Source organism: Hibiscus syriacus, unplaced genomic scaffold, assembly GCF_006381635.1.
Source record: "Hibiscus syriacus cultivar Baekdansim isolate YM2019G1 unplaced genomic scaffold, ASM638163v2 tig00000738_pilon, whole genome shotgun sequence".
NCBI lineage: Eukaryota > Viridiplantae > Streptophyta > Magnoliopsida > Malvales > Malvaceae > Hibiscus > Hibiscus syriacus.
In genome coordinates, this window is record NW_024061816.1 from 1,166,997 (window position 1) to 1,184,593 (window position 17,597).

At 34.2% G+C, this 17,597-nt stretch overlaps 1 protein-coding gene and 1 pseudogene across 1 annotated transcript; one reads left to right on the top strand and one right to left on the bottom strand.

Annotated features, from left to right (window-relative positions):
- Positions 1-5,078: 5,078 nt before the first annotated feature.
- On the bottom strand, positions 5,079-10,116 carry LOC120213153 (annotated as a pseudogene).
- Positions 10,117-15,076: 4,960 nt separating this feature from the next.
- Positions 15,077-16,375, top strand: LOC120212528 (phosphoenolpyruvate carboxylase kinase 1-like). Its single transcript, XM_039210805.1, has 2 exons — positions 15,077-15,928; positions 16,035-16,375. Exons 1-2 carry the CDS (start codon positions 15,148-15,150, stop codon positions 16,079-16,081), a joined length of 828 nt encoding a protein of 275 aa, XP_039066736.1. The 5' UTR covers positions 15,077-15,147; the 3' UTR covers positions 16,082-16,375.
- The last annotated feature ends 1,222 nt before the right edge of the window (positions 16,376-17,597 follow it).

Sequence of the window (17,597 nt, forward strand, 5' to 3'; positions counted from 1 at the left end):
AGGTTTGAGGGGTTTTGTTCCTCGATTGACAACGAACACGATGGTGGTTTCGGCTCGTCGTTTGGAGGTCGGACGGCGAGTAGATCGGAGTTGAAAAGAGGGTTATTGAAGAAGGGAAATCTGGAAAATTTCTGCTGCCTGTGCACGGGAATCATATTTATAATTCAACATATTATAAAAAGATGGTTAAATCATGGGTTTAGCCACTGAACTTCCTGCACTTCTTAAAACGGTCTGCCAACTTTGAAATCTTATAATTTAATCCCTTGTTTCTTTCAAAATACCAAATAAATCCGCCACTTTATAATTTCTTAATTTTAGCCCCTAAATTGGGGTGTTACAATTCTCCCCTCCTTAAAAGAATTTCGTCCTTGAAATTCATTCACGTCACATAATTGTAAAAATGAAACTTCCATCAGTTCTCTCACATCTTTAAGTAGCTTTTACAAAAGTATGTATCCTCCACTAACCCTTAACCAGCTGAGCATACATTCTTTTCATAAGTTTTCCTCATTTCAATAAAAGAATCCGAACGAAAATTTTCTCGAGTAATCAATCTCTTCAGAATTCTCCCTCAGTCCAAGTAAATAATCAAAACAACTTTATCATTGTGAAATCAATTCAGTCTTGATTACGTGAATAGGCTCATAAAGCAACAACATATCCCAATTTCATTTATGGAGTCGGGTTAGAATTTCTCAGATAAATAACTCTCATATGGATCGTAAGGTACTTTACAACGTTTAGACAGATGTTACTGATGTTCCTTTTTGTACAAGTATAGCCTTAACAGATAGAAACTTTGGTTTACTCGTTACAGATAGGGACTCAACCCTGGAGTTCCGGCTCAGAGAGGTACGATTATAGTCTAGGGGCATGTACTGATCAGACATATTTTGACATTCGACCGGCTGGTCTATCTTGAAATATTTTGACTCAAACCATAGCTCTGATACCACTGAATGTAACCCCCCAGACCGATGCGGGTAGCCTGATCCGATCCGGGAAGTCACATTAGGTCCACCGTAGCGACCCACTGTAAAAAATAGCGGAAAATTTAAAATTTTTATCAGAACATGTAAACTTATAAAATGATTTATCAGTATAAAAAACAAAACAGATTTTCAGACTCGTATATAAAACAAAATACAATTACATGTCCCTCTAATCACATGTACCATACTCTGTAAGCGACGCCGGATGAACTCCCTTACTGATTTTGATAGCTGTACTGGTACAATCTTTTAACCTGAAATGGTGAGTAATAGAGTGAGCTTCGAAAAGCTCAGTAATACAAAACTACCAGATGATGCTGATGAACGTGTAGATACAGATAAATATATATTTCCTTATTGTTTCCGAACATTTACAGATTTTTATGCTGAACAGAGATCCTACTGATATTTCAGGTGGTAACAGACAATGAGCTTTCAGTTCAGAGAAATATTTCGGATGACTGAGTTTAGGAGATCAGAATAGGTTTTCTAGTGTGTTCCCAAAAACCATGTAACTTTTCAGATCTTTTTAAAACATATATATATATATACCCCCATCCCATCACAACATAATGTGTAGGTTCCCCAGAACCATACACCTAACCCAACACAACATATAAGGCCCTGAGCACAAAGCCGAGGTACCTGCAGAAATTCTTCCTTCAACAAGACCCCCCAATTAAAACATTTTTCCGTCATTAAACGGAGATATCAGAAATCAAAACAGAATTCAGAACAGATATCAGAACAGAATCCATATCAGAAATCAGAACAGAATTCAGGTCATATATCAGAACAGAATTCAAGTCGGAAATCAGATAAAATATTTATATGATTAAGGAACACACCAGAGTTTACAGATATTATTCAGAGATGCTAAATAATCTTAGCAGACAGAGAAACACAGATTTTCAGTATACCGATAAAATACCGGACGTTATAAATACTATTGGAAAAGTTCAATAACTGACGAAATCATCAGTTATTCAGAATGTGAATTATCAGGATCATATCTTATTTGGACAGTTTTTAGAAGTTGTACGTAATCAGAAGGGTATTCAGAATCCTTTACATCCATGTCAATTGATTGGATAATCGAACAATCTTGAGAACGAAGATTCAGAATCTTAATAATCTATGTCGACTGGTCAATTCATTTTCCTTTCAGGGTATTTACTCGTTAATACCACAAATTCTTGTCCATAGATCATCTTCAGAATCATCGCTGAATAGATCTTCCAATGGTCTTTATTTCGTTTCCAAGCTTCCACGATATCATGACATACTGACATGCTTGATTTGTAGTTCATGTTCCATAAGGACATTACATCTTATAAACTCATCAGAATTTCCAGACTTATCCAATCCACTTACTTAATCCTCAGTCATTGAGGTTACCTAGTTTATTTAACAGTCATATCCATTCTAGTTACTTCGGGATTTTTCAGAGTAATTCAAACGTTCCTAAATTTCAGACACATGTTACACTTCCGTTCTATTCAATTTGGTCTTCGTGGTTGATTTATCGAACAAACGTCCAATTCTTAGTACTGAATACGATCTAGAGCTGAGCTGAGCTGAATACTTCCAAAATTTATCATCGAGCCAAACTTGAGAAGACGAACACATATTCCAGTAATATCTATGCCATTCAGGTATTGACATAGCTTTAGGGTTGATCTATTCACTTATATTGTTTTCCATTACCTTTAAAGGTAGGCCAATACCTATGCTTATTTGGATTCCTTAATTAATCCAAGGCATTTACTTGGTATAGGTCATGAGGGTATTTTGGTAATTTTGATGTTTAGTTTTATTCTATTCATTTCAGAGCTCGAGGATATTCAATCATTCCTGAGTTTGGTGATATTCTTGAGTCATTTACATTACAGGGGTATTTTGGTCATTTTACAGATTCATCGTTTTTCAATAATTTCCTTCCGTCTGATCTTACTATTAAATTCAATCTTATCATTTATTTCAGTCCTTTCGAACAATTCTGACAACAGAACACTCCGATAAATTATTCTTCAGGTATTTACTCATAACTCGGATATTTCTGGGTCAAGTGTCTTCTCAGATTCTACAAACGGAATATCAGGAATTTTCCTGAACTAAGTCAGGATCTTAAAAATCAAATCTGTACTTAATCGAGTTAAGTACGAATCCTCAAAGTATTTTCTCATTTAGGGTTAACTCAGACTATTTTACCTCTCAAGGGTATTTCCGTAATTTCTTGACCAGATAATTTCGATATTAGCTCTTAACGAAAATAATTATAATTTAAAGATCCTATGGTTAATTGCTTTCCCGAACCTTCTCTGATCTTGAAGTGATTCCTTAACAGACTTCTAGTATCTTGCATAAACCCTCTTGGTGTTAAAAACCGGTTATCCATAATTTCCAAGTAAAACTAACATTTCCTTAATCACATCAATAGATTTAGCAGATCAATAATTCTTTTCAGATTTATTAATCTACTTCCATAGACAATTCTTGTCATTTTCCACCATAAGGGTAATTTCGTAATTTTACCTAATCGAAATATTCTCATAATTTATCATCTAAGTACCTTTAATGAGATAAATTATAATCTACAATCCATGGTTGATTCTTTTATCACTTAATTTCAGAACTTGTAATTTAATTATAACTGTCCTCCAATTTCTTATAATAGTCATCTGAGCCATATTCAGTTATCTATTTTCTACCGTATTCGTATCTAGTGTAGATCTTCATCAATTACACATATAAGACCAAACATTTCCATTCATGCATTTACCAATACCAACATGTTCTATAAAGCATAAAGAGGTAGTAAAGTATTACCTCGATTTTCCGTGCAATACTGATCGACCATAAAAATTCCACTCGAACGCCTTTGATCTTCAATTCAAGTTCCAATAATTCCTCAGATACATATCAACATAAATTATATCAGAAACGGAGCTTAATTACGATAAACGGATCGAATCGGGTGATAAATCAGTGAAAGACGGCTTATCGGGTTCGAATTTGGCGAAACGGACTTCAGATTCGAATTCAGGACGTCGAAAGCATAAAATATGACTTTTCGGAAATTTGGAATATTCGGTCAAAATCAAAGTCAACGGGTTTGACCGGAAATTTCGAGGTCTTCGGGTTCGAATTTCGAAAAACGGATAGCGGAATCGGATTCGGAACGTCGAAAAATGTCAGGATAGGTATACTCGGTCGAAGTCAAAGGTCGTTTAATGCCTGGTCAAAGCCAGTCAAAGTTTTGGTCAACAATGGTCAACGCCGTCAACGGTCAACGGTCAACGATCAATGGGTCAACGGGTCGGGTCGGGTCAACGGGTCGGTTTGTGACTGGTCAAACCGATCAACTATGCACCAAAATCGGTCAAACCGGTTATTTTTTTTCTTCCCCACGCGCAGTGGCGGCGCGTGGGGGCGCGTGAACAGTGCTAAAATCCCGGAAAATTTTCTAAAAATTATTTTGAGCGATTTCGAGATACTTACAAAGCTCGGTTCACAATTTTTGAACGGCGGAGAGCTCGATTTCAACAAATCGGAAACTTTGACTGCTTCACCTCCTCACGCGCCGCCGTCGACAGAGACCAAGAATGACACCGACAAACTCGGAACGATGCAACGAACACGATGGTGCGGGAGGTGTCATAAACGGATGACCCGATCGTCGTGAATCGATGAAAAACCAACTAAAACCGAGTTATTACCGACGATACTTCCGACTGAAATTCACGACGAACGGCGATGATTCACGACGAAAGGTTTGAGGGATTTTGTTCCTCGATTGACAACGAACACGATGGTGGTTTTGGCTCGTCGTTTGGAGGTCAGACGGCGAGTAGATCAGAGTTGAAAAGAGGGTTGTTGAAGAAGAAAAATCTGGAAAATTTCTACTGCCTGTGCACGGGAATCATATTTATAATTCAACATATTAAAAAGATGGTTAAATCATGGGTTTAGCCACTGAACTTCCTGCACTTCTTAAAACAGTCTACCAACTTTGAAATCTTACAATTTAATCCCTTGTTTCTTTCAAAATACCAAATAAATCCGCCACTTTATAATTTCTTAATTTTAGCCCCTAAATTGGGGTGTTACAATTAACGACTCCGATTTGATAAAATTTGGAACTTGTTAAGAGCTAAAACAGCTATTCCTCTAGCCAATCTTGATGTGATCGATAAAACCTTCACCTTCAGGCGTTTCTTTGATGCTTTCCTGTTTGCTAAACGCAGCATCAGGGTTTACAGATTCTGAAGCAACCTTGGAACTTGTTACACCATCTCCGATCGTTGCTTTTATGGTATTATCCTCATTACCAGACATGCTTCCGTCTGTTTCTGTATCCATAGTAGTCTGCTCTTTTCGCAAATCGACATTCATATCAACTTTCAGATTTGGCTGGCCATCAGGAGTAGAGTCAACATCCTCCGAGGAAGGAGCAGGCTCTGAAAGTCCCAAGCTTGGAACGGCATCTTGACTTGCTGCAGCCTCAGATGGCTCGAAAGCACGATCCTTCTCAGCTGCCTCGTCTTGTCTTTGTGCTTGTACTCTGTATAAATCCATCAGCTTTTGCATCCTTTCCATCTCGGCTAAGAGATTCCCGTAGCGTTTTTGTAATGTTTGTTCAAGCTCCTTCTGCTTCTGAACTTCCTCCCAGAGGCCATTTATCCTGTGTGATGCTGCTAGCTGCTCCTGCTTTTGTAATGCTTGAAAACACTCTAGTTCTGTTCCTGCAGTATCTATCTGATTAACGGTCGACTCAATCTGACGCCAAAGAGTTGCAGCCCGTCTCTGATAAATGAAATTTCAGTTGTTTAGTTCAAAAGGAACTACAATTTCAAACAAGTTCCTTACGATGCAGCATTTCAAATATCAAGTAAAATAAAAATACCGAGTTCAATTTATTTTTCTAGAAGCCGGATAGAAGCAACCATCATCCATTAAGCATCGCCAAATGATTTCGTACCAAGCTCCATATTAAAACGAACAAGATAACATAAGGCTTTTAGAAAGTTACTTATCAGGACTCCAGCCCACTATTAGATGTTTTAACATAAGACATCAAGTATCATCAGATTGCAGAAACCAAAAAAGAATAGATAACTGAATAACCAAACCAAAATAAAGAAAAACACATGATCTTAAGGCAACCAATTTGCTGGATTCAAACATAAAGAAAACATATATGAACACTTCTGTAAATGTTATTGAACACTACCAAAATTACTTACTCAATTCAGACTCATTTAAAGAAAACATGCTGTATAAATATTTACGTATATGCTATTAAGCACTAAGAAATTGTTTACTGGATTCAGACACAAAAAGAAAAACACAATGCATGAGGAACAAAAGTTCTCATGGAAGGAAATCTAATAACAGAAATTGCATAATGGAGATTATAACATGCATGATAAAATTTTCAATTAAAATTAACATGGTGTAATGTTGTACCTCATAACCCTGTGTGAGAACACTATATTTCTTTTCCACGCCCTCTGCCTTTGACTTATCGTTATCCATCTTCCTTTTCACATTGTCAAATTCAGTATGCAGAGCTGCAAGTTTCTCCGCATTTCCAGCAACACTTGATAGACCATAAGCATGACGAGTAGGGAAGTACATGAAATCATTTAAGCATGTATTATGTGCTTCAACAAAATCATCAAGAGATTCATTTTCATGTCCCATTGCCATATGAAGATATTCAGCCTCTTCCTTTATCCGTGAATCAGCCTGACAACAACAATAAGGCAATTTGTCAGTTTGCAAAAGGCTCATCATCAGTTACACTCATATATCATTTATGTTATTAAAAACTTGAGGATCAAAAGACAAAAGAATCTCAGCATCAGGCTGACAGGGAAATGAATCTGAAAAGTGAGCAGTAGTTGGTACTCAGCAGATAGAATTTAGAGTACAAGCCCTTACATGCAGTAGAATAAGATATAGACACCAATAATTACAGGCACCACAATATTTAGAAGGTAAAATCAAATGAAAATCACTTTTCCACTTCTCTTATGAGATTTTAGGTGGTTTGAACTCCTTAATGAATAAAACCTGTGATAGGCAATGTTTACCACAAGCTCAACTCAATTCTATAGCAAGCACAAAATGACAAATTCTTACAGTAACAAGAAATTGTAGAGTATGATGAGAATGTCCTGTAAATTTACTAAGGTTCGGAAACATAAATTGAATATAAAAGAATGAAATAAAGGCAACATAATCAGTGAAAAGCATGGCAACAACCTCTTTCATTTCATCTTCTTCAAAAATTTCGATACTAGGAACAGATCCATTACTAGAGCGCTTGGAACCCTTTTTCTTCTCTTTATTGGCCTTTTCATCAAGTGGATATTTAGCATTGTCATGCTCCAGCAATGACAGAAGCTCCTTTCTTATAAGTTCATCAGCCTGCTCAATTAGAGTAGGAGGAACAAAGGAACTTTTGTCTCCATCAGTCCTCAACAAAGAATCTCTAATTAGTTCCAGGGATGCACTAGGAGGTCTTGGAAGCTCCCTCTGTAACACTTTTGATCTCTTCTTAAGCAGTGCCTGGTATCGTGCTTCTTCCTCAGCCCTTTCTCTAGCTATCCTATCAGACATGTCTTCTTCAATCTTTTCCTCTGGTTCTTCACTTTCCTCTGGTGGTGGTTGAATGACTATTTAGTACTCATTCTTCGGCCTTGGAAGACTACCAAGCCCAGATCGCAAGTTCCTTCTTGCATCAGCTTGTCTTCGTTGCTCAAGCTTGGCACTGTCATGTAGATCCATCTCTTCATTTATATGGAGCTCATCCCTGATGGGAGTTCCCTTGGGGGTCAAACCAAAAGAATAGCCATCCCTTGAAGGTGTCATTCCAATTCTAGGAGTAAGACCTGCACCTCCAGGAGTTGCTGCAGGAGTCAACATTGGATTAGGTGTTTGGACCTGTGATTTAGGAGTGACCCCCGAGAAATCTGAAGGGTGCAGCTCAGGGTTTTCTCCACCAAGCAAGGGTGTCTGAGACTCTCTCAACCTAGCCAGATTTTCAGCTTCCATCATGATAGCATCACCTTTTCCGGCAGGTGTTCTTTGTGAGGTCCGTAAAGGTGTCATTCCTTGCCGTGGAGTCTGGGAATAATTTGCAAGAAGAGCACGAGTAGCACTACTCCCTTCCGCCAGTTCCTCGTTCCCAGCAAGGAGATCGCTGGCATATCCCATCTTTGCAATCTCTTCTAATTCATGATTGGAAATATGAGGTTCTGGTAGCATAAGTTTGGATCTCTTCCTCACTGTTTCTGGATCATTTAGCTTGTTGGCCTGCAATATTGCTGATGGTGCATCCTGCCTCTGTGCAATTTTATTTTTTGCAATATCTTGCTTCCTTAACTGTGCTTCTATATCTACTCTTCTCTTTCCCTCAAGTTCTTCGATTGTTGTTGGGAACTTAGGCTGTTCAACAGGTCTATCTTCATCAGCCACATCATAAAATCCTGGAGGAGGCCTCTTCTCAAAGGGGATTTCTGTATTATAATCAATTCCCTTTCTTTTCCTCTTCCGATGCCTTGTATCAATTCCAACAGCCTTAAGTTCCCTCCGTTTCTGCAAAGATGCGAGCCTCCTGGCCTCTTCAAGCTGTTTCTCCCTAGCTTTCCTCTTTGCCTTCTTACCCCTAGTATTAGCTAACCGAGCTCGAGCTTCGGAAAGCATTTCCTTCTCATCCTCATCCATATCAACAGGATCCGGACGTGCAGGTTTAGATTCAGGGTTAGGGTCAATCTCTCCCGGACGTAATTTCCTAGGATCATCACCAGGCTCATAATTTTCATCTCTAGCACAAGCTGCATCAAGGAGTTTCTCATATCGCTCAAGACATTGAGATGGAGTCCGGCCAACAATTGGAGCAATTGTTCTCCATTGTGTTTGCATAAGCTTCGCCAGATGAAGCAGTTTTTCATCCTCTTCTCTAGTCCACTCAGTCTACATATGTCACAAAAACCCAAGTTATCACTTCAAAGTTCTCATTAATAGAACTGAATAGAAAAAAAAAATTACAGACAGTTTTTATTCATCAAAAGGAATCAATTAAAAACACACTTTAAAAATCCAACACAAAGAGAAACAGTAATACCCAACTCAGCAAGAATGACACTGACAATTTAAGCACCAAAACACTCTAATTCATCTAATTAAAATGCTCTTGTTTCTCACTTTATCAACTTTATTTTATGCTCCAGAAGAAAAGGCCATATTTCGACACACAAGTACACAAATAGTAAGACGTAAAATTTTGTGATTGCTATTTCTATATCCAATAATTACATCCAAATGTGGGTTAGTCCACATTTTAAATATTTACATAATTTTAATCAAGCATTATTTTGGTGTTCTACAGTTAAATTGTTGCTTTTCTTAAACCAACTTTGAGGTTTGAGCAACCAAACAGCAAGAAACAATAAGCTACAATATCATTTCATTATTTTAAGTTTAGCTAATCGAAAGATACAAAAACACTTCTAATGTAGCTAAAACCACCCTAAACCCCAAATGTTCAAGGAAGAATCCATTAGAAATCGAAATGTTGAAAAGCTTCAATACCCATTACTGATTTGGTTAATTAAGAAGAAATCAAAATAAGCTATCCGACAATAAGCAATTTAAAAAATCTATCAACACTCATTTTTAAAACAAATCCATCTTAATAACCTAAAAATAATTCAAAGAGAGAGAGAGAGAGAAAGAAATGTACCTTTTTGATAGAAGGATCAAGCCATTCATACCAACGAGCCTTACATTACTTAGCAGATTTACGAACGAGTAAAGAAGAAATTCGAGCCCACTGATTCTTCCCATATTTCATAACCGTCGCTTTCAATATCTCGTCCTCCGTGTTCTTCCATACTCCTCCTTTTATCATAATCCTCATCTTCGCTCACTTGTTCTTATTTCTCCTTGAAGGATTTAAACTGAAAGAAACAAACGATGAGCCCTAGCTTCTCGGATTTGCAATCTCTGAATCTAAAAACCCTAGTTTTTATTTTTTTTCCTCTCTAAACGAGTGGAAAATGAAGTACAAGTCGGAATCGGAAGCAAGTGAAAACCAGCAACGGTAAATGAATGTTATAATTATTATTTGATCCCTTGAATTTTGTGTAATTAAAGTATGACCCTTTGGTATGGGCCGTCAACTTATTGAATTGGAAATTTGGACAAATCGTAAAATCGTCTTGGGTCACTCTAGCTTAGCATAATCTTAACCCGGTCCTTTCCAAATAATTAATTCTATACTATTTGTTGGGTCGAGCCGAGGTGGGTCGATTTTTTTAACGCTTCGATTTTAATTTAAAATTAAATATTTTTACTCGATTTAATCTACTTTAATATTTGATCCGTATTAAATTTTTGATAAAGCTCAACCCATTAAAATATTTTTTTTATTCGATAGAATAGGAAGATAACGAAATATATAAAGAGAAATATTATAATAATTATCTCTAAATAGAGAGAAAGACTATAACAACTATCCATAAATATAAGAGATACGTAATGGTAATTATTTAGGTCAAGTCGAGTCAAAATTTTGTTACTTTATACAAAATTTTGTTTTTGAATCCAATTTTTTTTTAAAAAAAATTATGAAATTAAATATAAGAGATACACAATTTGTTACTTATCAATCATTCCTACTGTTAGATGGAGATTTGTTAGTCGCTCATCAAGCTACAACAATCGAAGGAATCTCAATGATTGGGCTTAACTATTTTGTATAAGCTTATCCCTTATTTATGGACTTTAGTAATCTCAATATCTTATAGCAAAAATATAGAAATACCAAAAATAACACTTGGTTTAGCATACTTGGAATGAGTGACAATGATTATGATTTAATCAATAAACGTCCTAATCTTGAATTTTAGACACTCATATTCAAACGAAACTGGAATTTGTTTTATGCACATAATAAAAGAATTTAATGTACAGCATTTGGGTTTAGCAAATAATAAATTGCATTACCTTAAAACCTCAGATTATGGATTATAATATGTATGTTTGGCGTGCTGCATAGGTGTACCTTGAGCATGCTTTTCTCACATATAATAATCGTATTTTAATAGTAGAGTGTGTGTGTGTACATAAATTAGGTCAATGATTATATTCCTAATTATTAGTCTAATTTATTGATTAATCCAATATCAAGTTATACCGGCAAGCATGATGCAAGCTTTTAGGTCATATCATGGTTAATGTCATCACGCTTCCAAGAAAATCATACATATCTTGTGATTTCACATATCCGAATTTTCAGAGAATTTTCCTATAGTAGAATTCTTAGTATAACACTTTTAAAGAAAGAATCTCGTACGTTGTGTATCTCTCGAGAAGCCACAATCTTTTAATAACATCTCTGATGAGTTCATATGATATGTGAAAGTTTAAATTATTCGACAGTCGACACTCCAATTAGGTTTACTAACCTATAAATAGTATTATAACCTTATACATGACACTATCATTATGAATCACTATAAAATCTATTAACAAAGGTTGAGAGAGAGAGATCGACACCTTCACCTTCACCTTCACCTTCACCTTCCTCTTTCTTTCTCTCTTTTCAAATAATACATGCAACAATATTCTAATCCAAAATGTTTGGGGAAAAAATAGTAGGTTTAAATTAACATAGAAATAATCAGCACATTCGTATTATTTTTAACAACACACTAAACCTCCAAGTCTTTTATCATATTTTAATAAATCGAAGTTCCGATTTGAATTGAGTTTAGAAAGAAATTCAACCCAACGAAAATGACAAGTGAATTATTTATCGTGTTTAAAAGATGTGCAATGACAGATGAAAAACTATAACAAGTGATTAGTGGCGGTGGCATGACACATTTGGTGTTGGGTCGTTGGTTCCACTTGGCAACCGATGACGGATGCGCTGATTTCAAGTAATGATACGCGTATATTTTGAATTTTTTTTTAAATAATTACTTATTTTATTGATATTCAATTCATTTAAATGTGGTATTATTAGCATATGTATCTTCGCCTTTAAAAATACTTTAAGATATGTGATCAAAGCTTAAATGATTAGATTCTAATCGATTAATTAATTAAAGTAAAAACAAGATCCTTATAGGGGGAAAAAACAAAACGATGGCATGCTGCCCAATTGTTTTTCAGCACTTCATCATCAAAAGATAAACAAGGTGGCGGACGGTGGTGGGGGCTTTTGCAAAGCGAAAGACGTTAAATTAGTACACAGAAAATTGTGATGTCTGGCACCGGTTTAGTGGTATTCTTATTTATTTATTCCAATTTCATTATCATCACACTCCATTAATCATTTTTTTATTTGTTTATGAATACATATTCATGTAGATGCTAATCGGACTTATAACTAAATTAGATTAATTTTTACGATATAACATTGTTTTAAAAGAAAACGAATCTTATTAAAAATTCCTTCTAAGACTTGTAAGGAGAAAACTCACTTAACCAAAGTACGTGTCACGTTATTATAATTTCAAATAACAAAATGATATAATGTTTAAGTTATTTTAAAGAATTATAATTCAGGAGTAGAGATGTATTATATTTATGTTTTAAATTAATTTTTAAATAAAATAAAACTTTCTAAAAGTTAAAATTACTTTTTATTCTTAATATTTAAATTTATGTATTTTTATTTAGAAAACATCATTCTCATGAATTATTGGTTTGTTTTCAGTTGTGCTGGTGATGGGTTGATTATCATTATTGGAGTTATCACTATAACATATGTAATGCTAACAGCGTATCAGTTGGAAAAGACAAAGAGTAAGCCAAGTCGGATTTTACCTTTTTGTTTTTGCTTACAAATTTTTGTTTTTGTTTTGATTAATACAGTTTAGGTGTCTAAATTATATTTTAGTTTGATTTTTGGTGTCTATTGTTAAAAAATCATTAAGTAATATATATCACGTCTAGATCATTTAAAAATATTTAAAATAATATATTATTTTTATAAATATTAAATGATATATTTTAAAAGTACAATTGTTATATTGGAATTTTAAAATATATAGTGTATGATATTTTTTTGAAACAATATGTATGATATTAAGTATTTTGTCAAAATATATTTTAAATATATTATTATCGCTTTTCTATTGTATATGTGTAGGATTTCTTTTAACAGAGTGACATAATTTTTTGGTAGATAAAATTAGCTGACCCTATTCCCATACGTAATAGGGTAAGGGAGAGGTAAGGTAGTAGGTTACCCCCAACGTCAGGTTGAGAGCAACTTTCGTAGAAGACCTCTGACAGTCAAAATTATAAATTGCTCATATCTCTAAATTGATTTGAAAAATAACCAACCCTTCACTAATCCTTGCTTTTCCTTTTGAAAGATTCCATTTCATTTTTCATTGTCCTTCCAAACTAAAAGGAGGATATTTTTAAAAATAAAAAATAAAATAAAATATTTCAATAAATAAAAGAAAAATACTTATATTCAATGTTATTCAAATATAACTTTATGTAAAATTCAATACAATAGTGTCATGTTCTTTTTACATACAGTAATCACAAAGATTCGAATTTAAACCTTTGCTTTTATATAAAAGATCCTAGCTTTTCGCTATGTAATAAAGTTCAGTTATTAAACGTGTAGTTTATCTTAAATTTAATGATAAAATTAATACATATAATAAAATTAATGAGAAAGAAATACCTACTACATTACATAGTTAATGATTTAACAAGTCAATGTTTTAATAAAAACCGAAATTAAAGTTCAATACCAAAAATAAAGCAATTTAAAATTTAGTGGTAAAAATGACACAAAATCTAAAATTAAATGATATTCTATTTAATTTACCCTTATTTTTATCTAGATCGCGTTACATGTGACTCGAGTGAAAATATACAAGTATACTTGTACTATTTTTTTTAAAAGAAAAATTGCTTTGCTTGAAAAATAAATTTCTACAAAGGATTTCGTAACTAATATATTAATTTGGTCAAAATTCTATTCAAGCACAAAGTGTTGAAACTAAAAAACTCTTTAAATGACATGATACCTTTATTTCTAAATTCTATTAACATTATTTTATTTTTCTCAATTTATACAAGTAAAATAACAATTCTCAAAAGTCAAAGTCAAATCACTCACTATATTTTTTACATTACAAGGACAATGTTATTAAGGGTAAACTGCATGCTTAGTACTTTAATTATCACTTTTGTTTCATTTTGGTCACCCGACTATTTTTTTCAAAATCATACCTAATGTTATATTTTGGTCATCCGTCATTAAAAAATCAACAAACTTATTGATGTGATATTTTTTTAAAATTTTTTCAATGATGACATTACATTACCTTACAATGACATGTCAACATCACTGTTAATTTTTTAACGGTAGCTGACCACAATAAAACAAAAACGTAATGCCATGTATGATTTTAAAACAAAAAAATAGTAAAGTGGCCAAAATAGAATAAAAGTGATAGTTGAGATACTAAAAGTGTAGTTTACCCTTTTATTAAATTAATTCATATGACATATTGAGGTAAAAATACTAATCCGTATGTCATGTAACTAGAAAAACAATGATGTAATAGACATGAATTTAAGAGCAATATTTTAATTTCGTTAATAGTTTAATTTTAAGTTTAAAACATAAAGAAATTAAATTTTAAATTTAAAACTCCTAATTAAAACGAATCAAAATATAATATTATATATTATGATTTAAAGAAAAAAGTAAACTACATATTTAGTTCCTCTATTATTATTTTTGTTCTATTTTAGTCACCAATTATCTTTTTAAATCATATTTAATGTTTAATTTTATTTTGAATAAAATAAATAAAAATATAATAATTTACTTAAAAATAGTTGAGTAATCAAAATTAAATTATAGAGACTAAATACGTTGTTGACAAGTTATTATTTTCCAGCTCCTGAAACAAACAAACGTGTTAATTGCCTTTCATCTGAATCCTCCAGCTTTACTACCGAATATTCCTCTCAAAAATCCCTTCTTCTTCTCTCCATAAATCCCCCTCCATTACCCCTCGCAAGCCCTAAACCAAAAAAAAACCCATAAATTTTAAAATTTCCACCAAAACAGAGAGAAAACCCAACAGCTACAAAAATGCTGAGCGAATCACTGAAGAACAAGTACCAGCCCTGCGAAGAGATCGGCCGAGGCCGTTTCGGCGTCATCTCTAAAGCCTTCTGTCCCATCACCCAGTCCTTCTTCGCCATCAAAACCATCGACAAACGCCTCCTCTCCGACCCCACCGACCGTCAATGCCTGGAAAACGAGCCCAAGATCATGACCCTTTTGTCTCCCCATCCCAACATCGTCCAAATCCATGATATGTTTGAATCGGAAAACGCCCTCCACCTCATCCTCGACCTCTGTCAGCCGGTCACCCTCTACGACCAGATCATCCAGCACGACCTGTCGGAGCCCAAGGTTGCTTCTTACGCCAAACAGCTCGTGTCGGGTCTGGCTCATTGTCACCGGTACGGCGTCGTTCACAGGGATATCAAACCCGATAATATCTTTTTCGACTTCAGGGGCAATTTGAAGATCGGTGATTTCGGTTCCGCCACTTGGTTGGGCGAACTCTGCACCGCCGATGGGTTGGTGGGTACGCCGTATTACGTCGCGCCGGAGGTTGTCATGGGTAGGAGTTATAACGAGAAGGTCGATGTTTGGAGCGCCGGCGTCGTTTTGTATGTCATGTTGGCCGGAGTTCCTCCGTTTTACGGAGAAACGGCCGAGGAGATTTTCGAGGCTATTTTGAGAGGGAATTTGAGGCTTCCTTCCAGGATTTTCAGGTCCATCTCTTCCGAAGCAAAGGATTTGTTGAGGAAGATGATTTGCAGAGATGTTTCCAGGAGATTATCTGCAGAACAAGTCCTGAGTAAGTTTTTGAATTTACTATCTTTTTTTCATCTAAAAACCCAAAATTTTTCGTCTAAAAAGTGAATCAAATTGCTAAAAGGAATCTTTCTTTTTGTGAAATGCAGGGCACCCATGGATCTTGAATGGAGGTGAAACTATTTCAATGGACTGAAAAGAGCTGGGAATTATCATCAAATCAAAAGATACCATAAATAAAAAAGAGCTTATCAATGTAAATATAAGCCTATCAAAAGGGTCCCCCAAGCTTTTCTTCTTTACCAAGCAAAAGTCACAGTCCAGTTTTGCAATGGAGTTTTCTTCACATATAGGGGACCATCAACCACCATGAACCTACCAGTCTTCCACTAATATCTAATTTTGATCTCTTTCTTCCAGTTTTGTTGTTTGGTTAAGCAATATAGAGCGTACATAGATAAAAAAATATAATAGGACACTTGTGTTTTTGTTTATGAAAGTATGAAGGAAGTGATACATATGAGAATCTCTTGTAAATCCTCTTCTTCTTCTTCTTATGAGAAGAATCAAGTACCTAAATAAATTGTATGTTTTTGGTATCTGATTTTAATGGGACCCTTTTTCTGGGAATCTTGAAACTGTTCATCTTGTTTGTTTTGATGGATGCATCTGCAAAATACTTGAACAACATATTGGCTATTGGAATCTGCAGATTTGTTGTAATTGTGAAGTGCCAGCTGACTTATTCCTTGTAACACCCATTCCAGGTATACGTTCTTGTACGAGTCATAGACATCACATGATTTTTAAAATATTATTGTACTTAAAAATTAGTAAAATATTTTTTTATAAAACGATTTAATATTATAATATTTAAAATATCCGTTTATTAACTATTAATATATAAATAGCATTTTGAAACCCATCACATAGTAGCTTAAGTTCGACTATAATATAGTACTATAAACTAAATATCAAATGTCCTATTAGAACATTATATAATATCTAAGTACATGTCGATTAGTAATATCAAAATAAACATCTAGAGATGTCATATTATTACTGATAAGGCAATTATTGACAGATGATATCAGCTACACTCCGATCGTACGTTATTACCTATGCTTGAAAATCATCACACGCTAATTATTCACTTAGTGAGACATAATATAATAAATGAGACATTAAAACATAAGTATTTTATAAAAGATCAAAATACGAGTTTAATCATATAAAATATATTAACACATAAAATTGACTTGATAGGCTAATTTTCCATCAAATAACATGTGAAACAGTATTTCATATGCCTAGCATACTTATTAATCAATATATTTTAAAATATTCATTCACACCCCAATGTATGACAAATAAGAATGCAAGGTACACAATAAGCACGTAAGTGCTACAATAATATATAGGTATTGTGGTACACAACAACAATATAATAACTATGGAGTAATAATCCCGTACGACTATCATCCTTGCACACAAAGTGCCATAGTATACTCCAAGTACACAAAGTACTAGTACGAAAATACAATAATACATTAAATAAAATCGATAGATATCCAGCACACACCAAGTATGACAATTACATACATAATGCTACAATACACAATACTACTTCAATACCACCTTATTTATGGTATTACTATTGCACCTATGACTCTCTATGTACTTACAATAGACTTTAAAATACAAATCGCAGG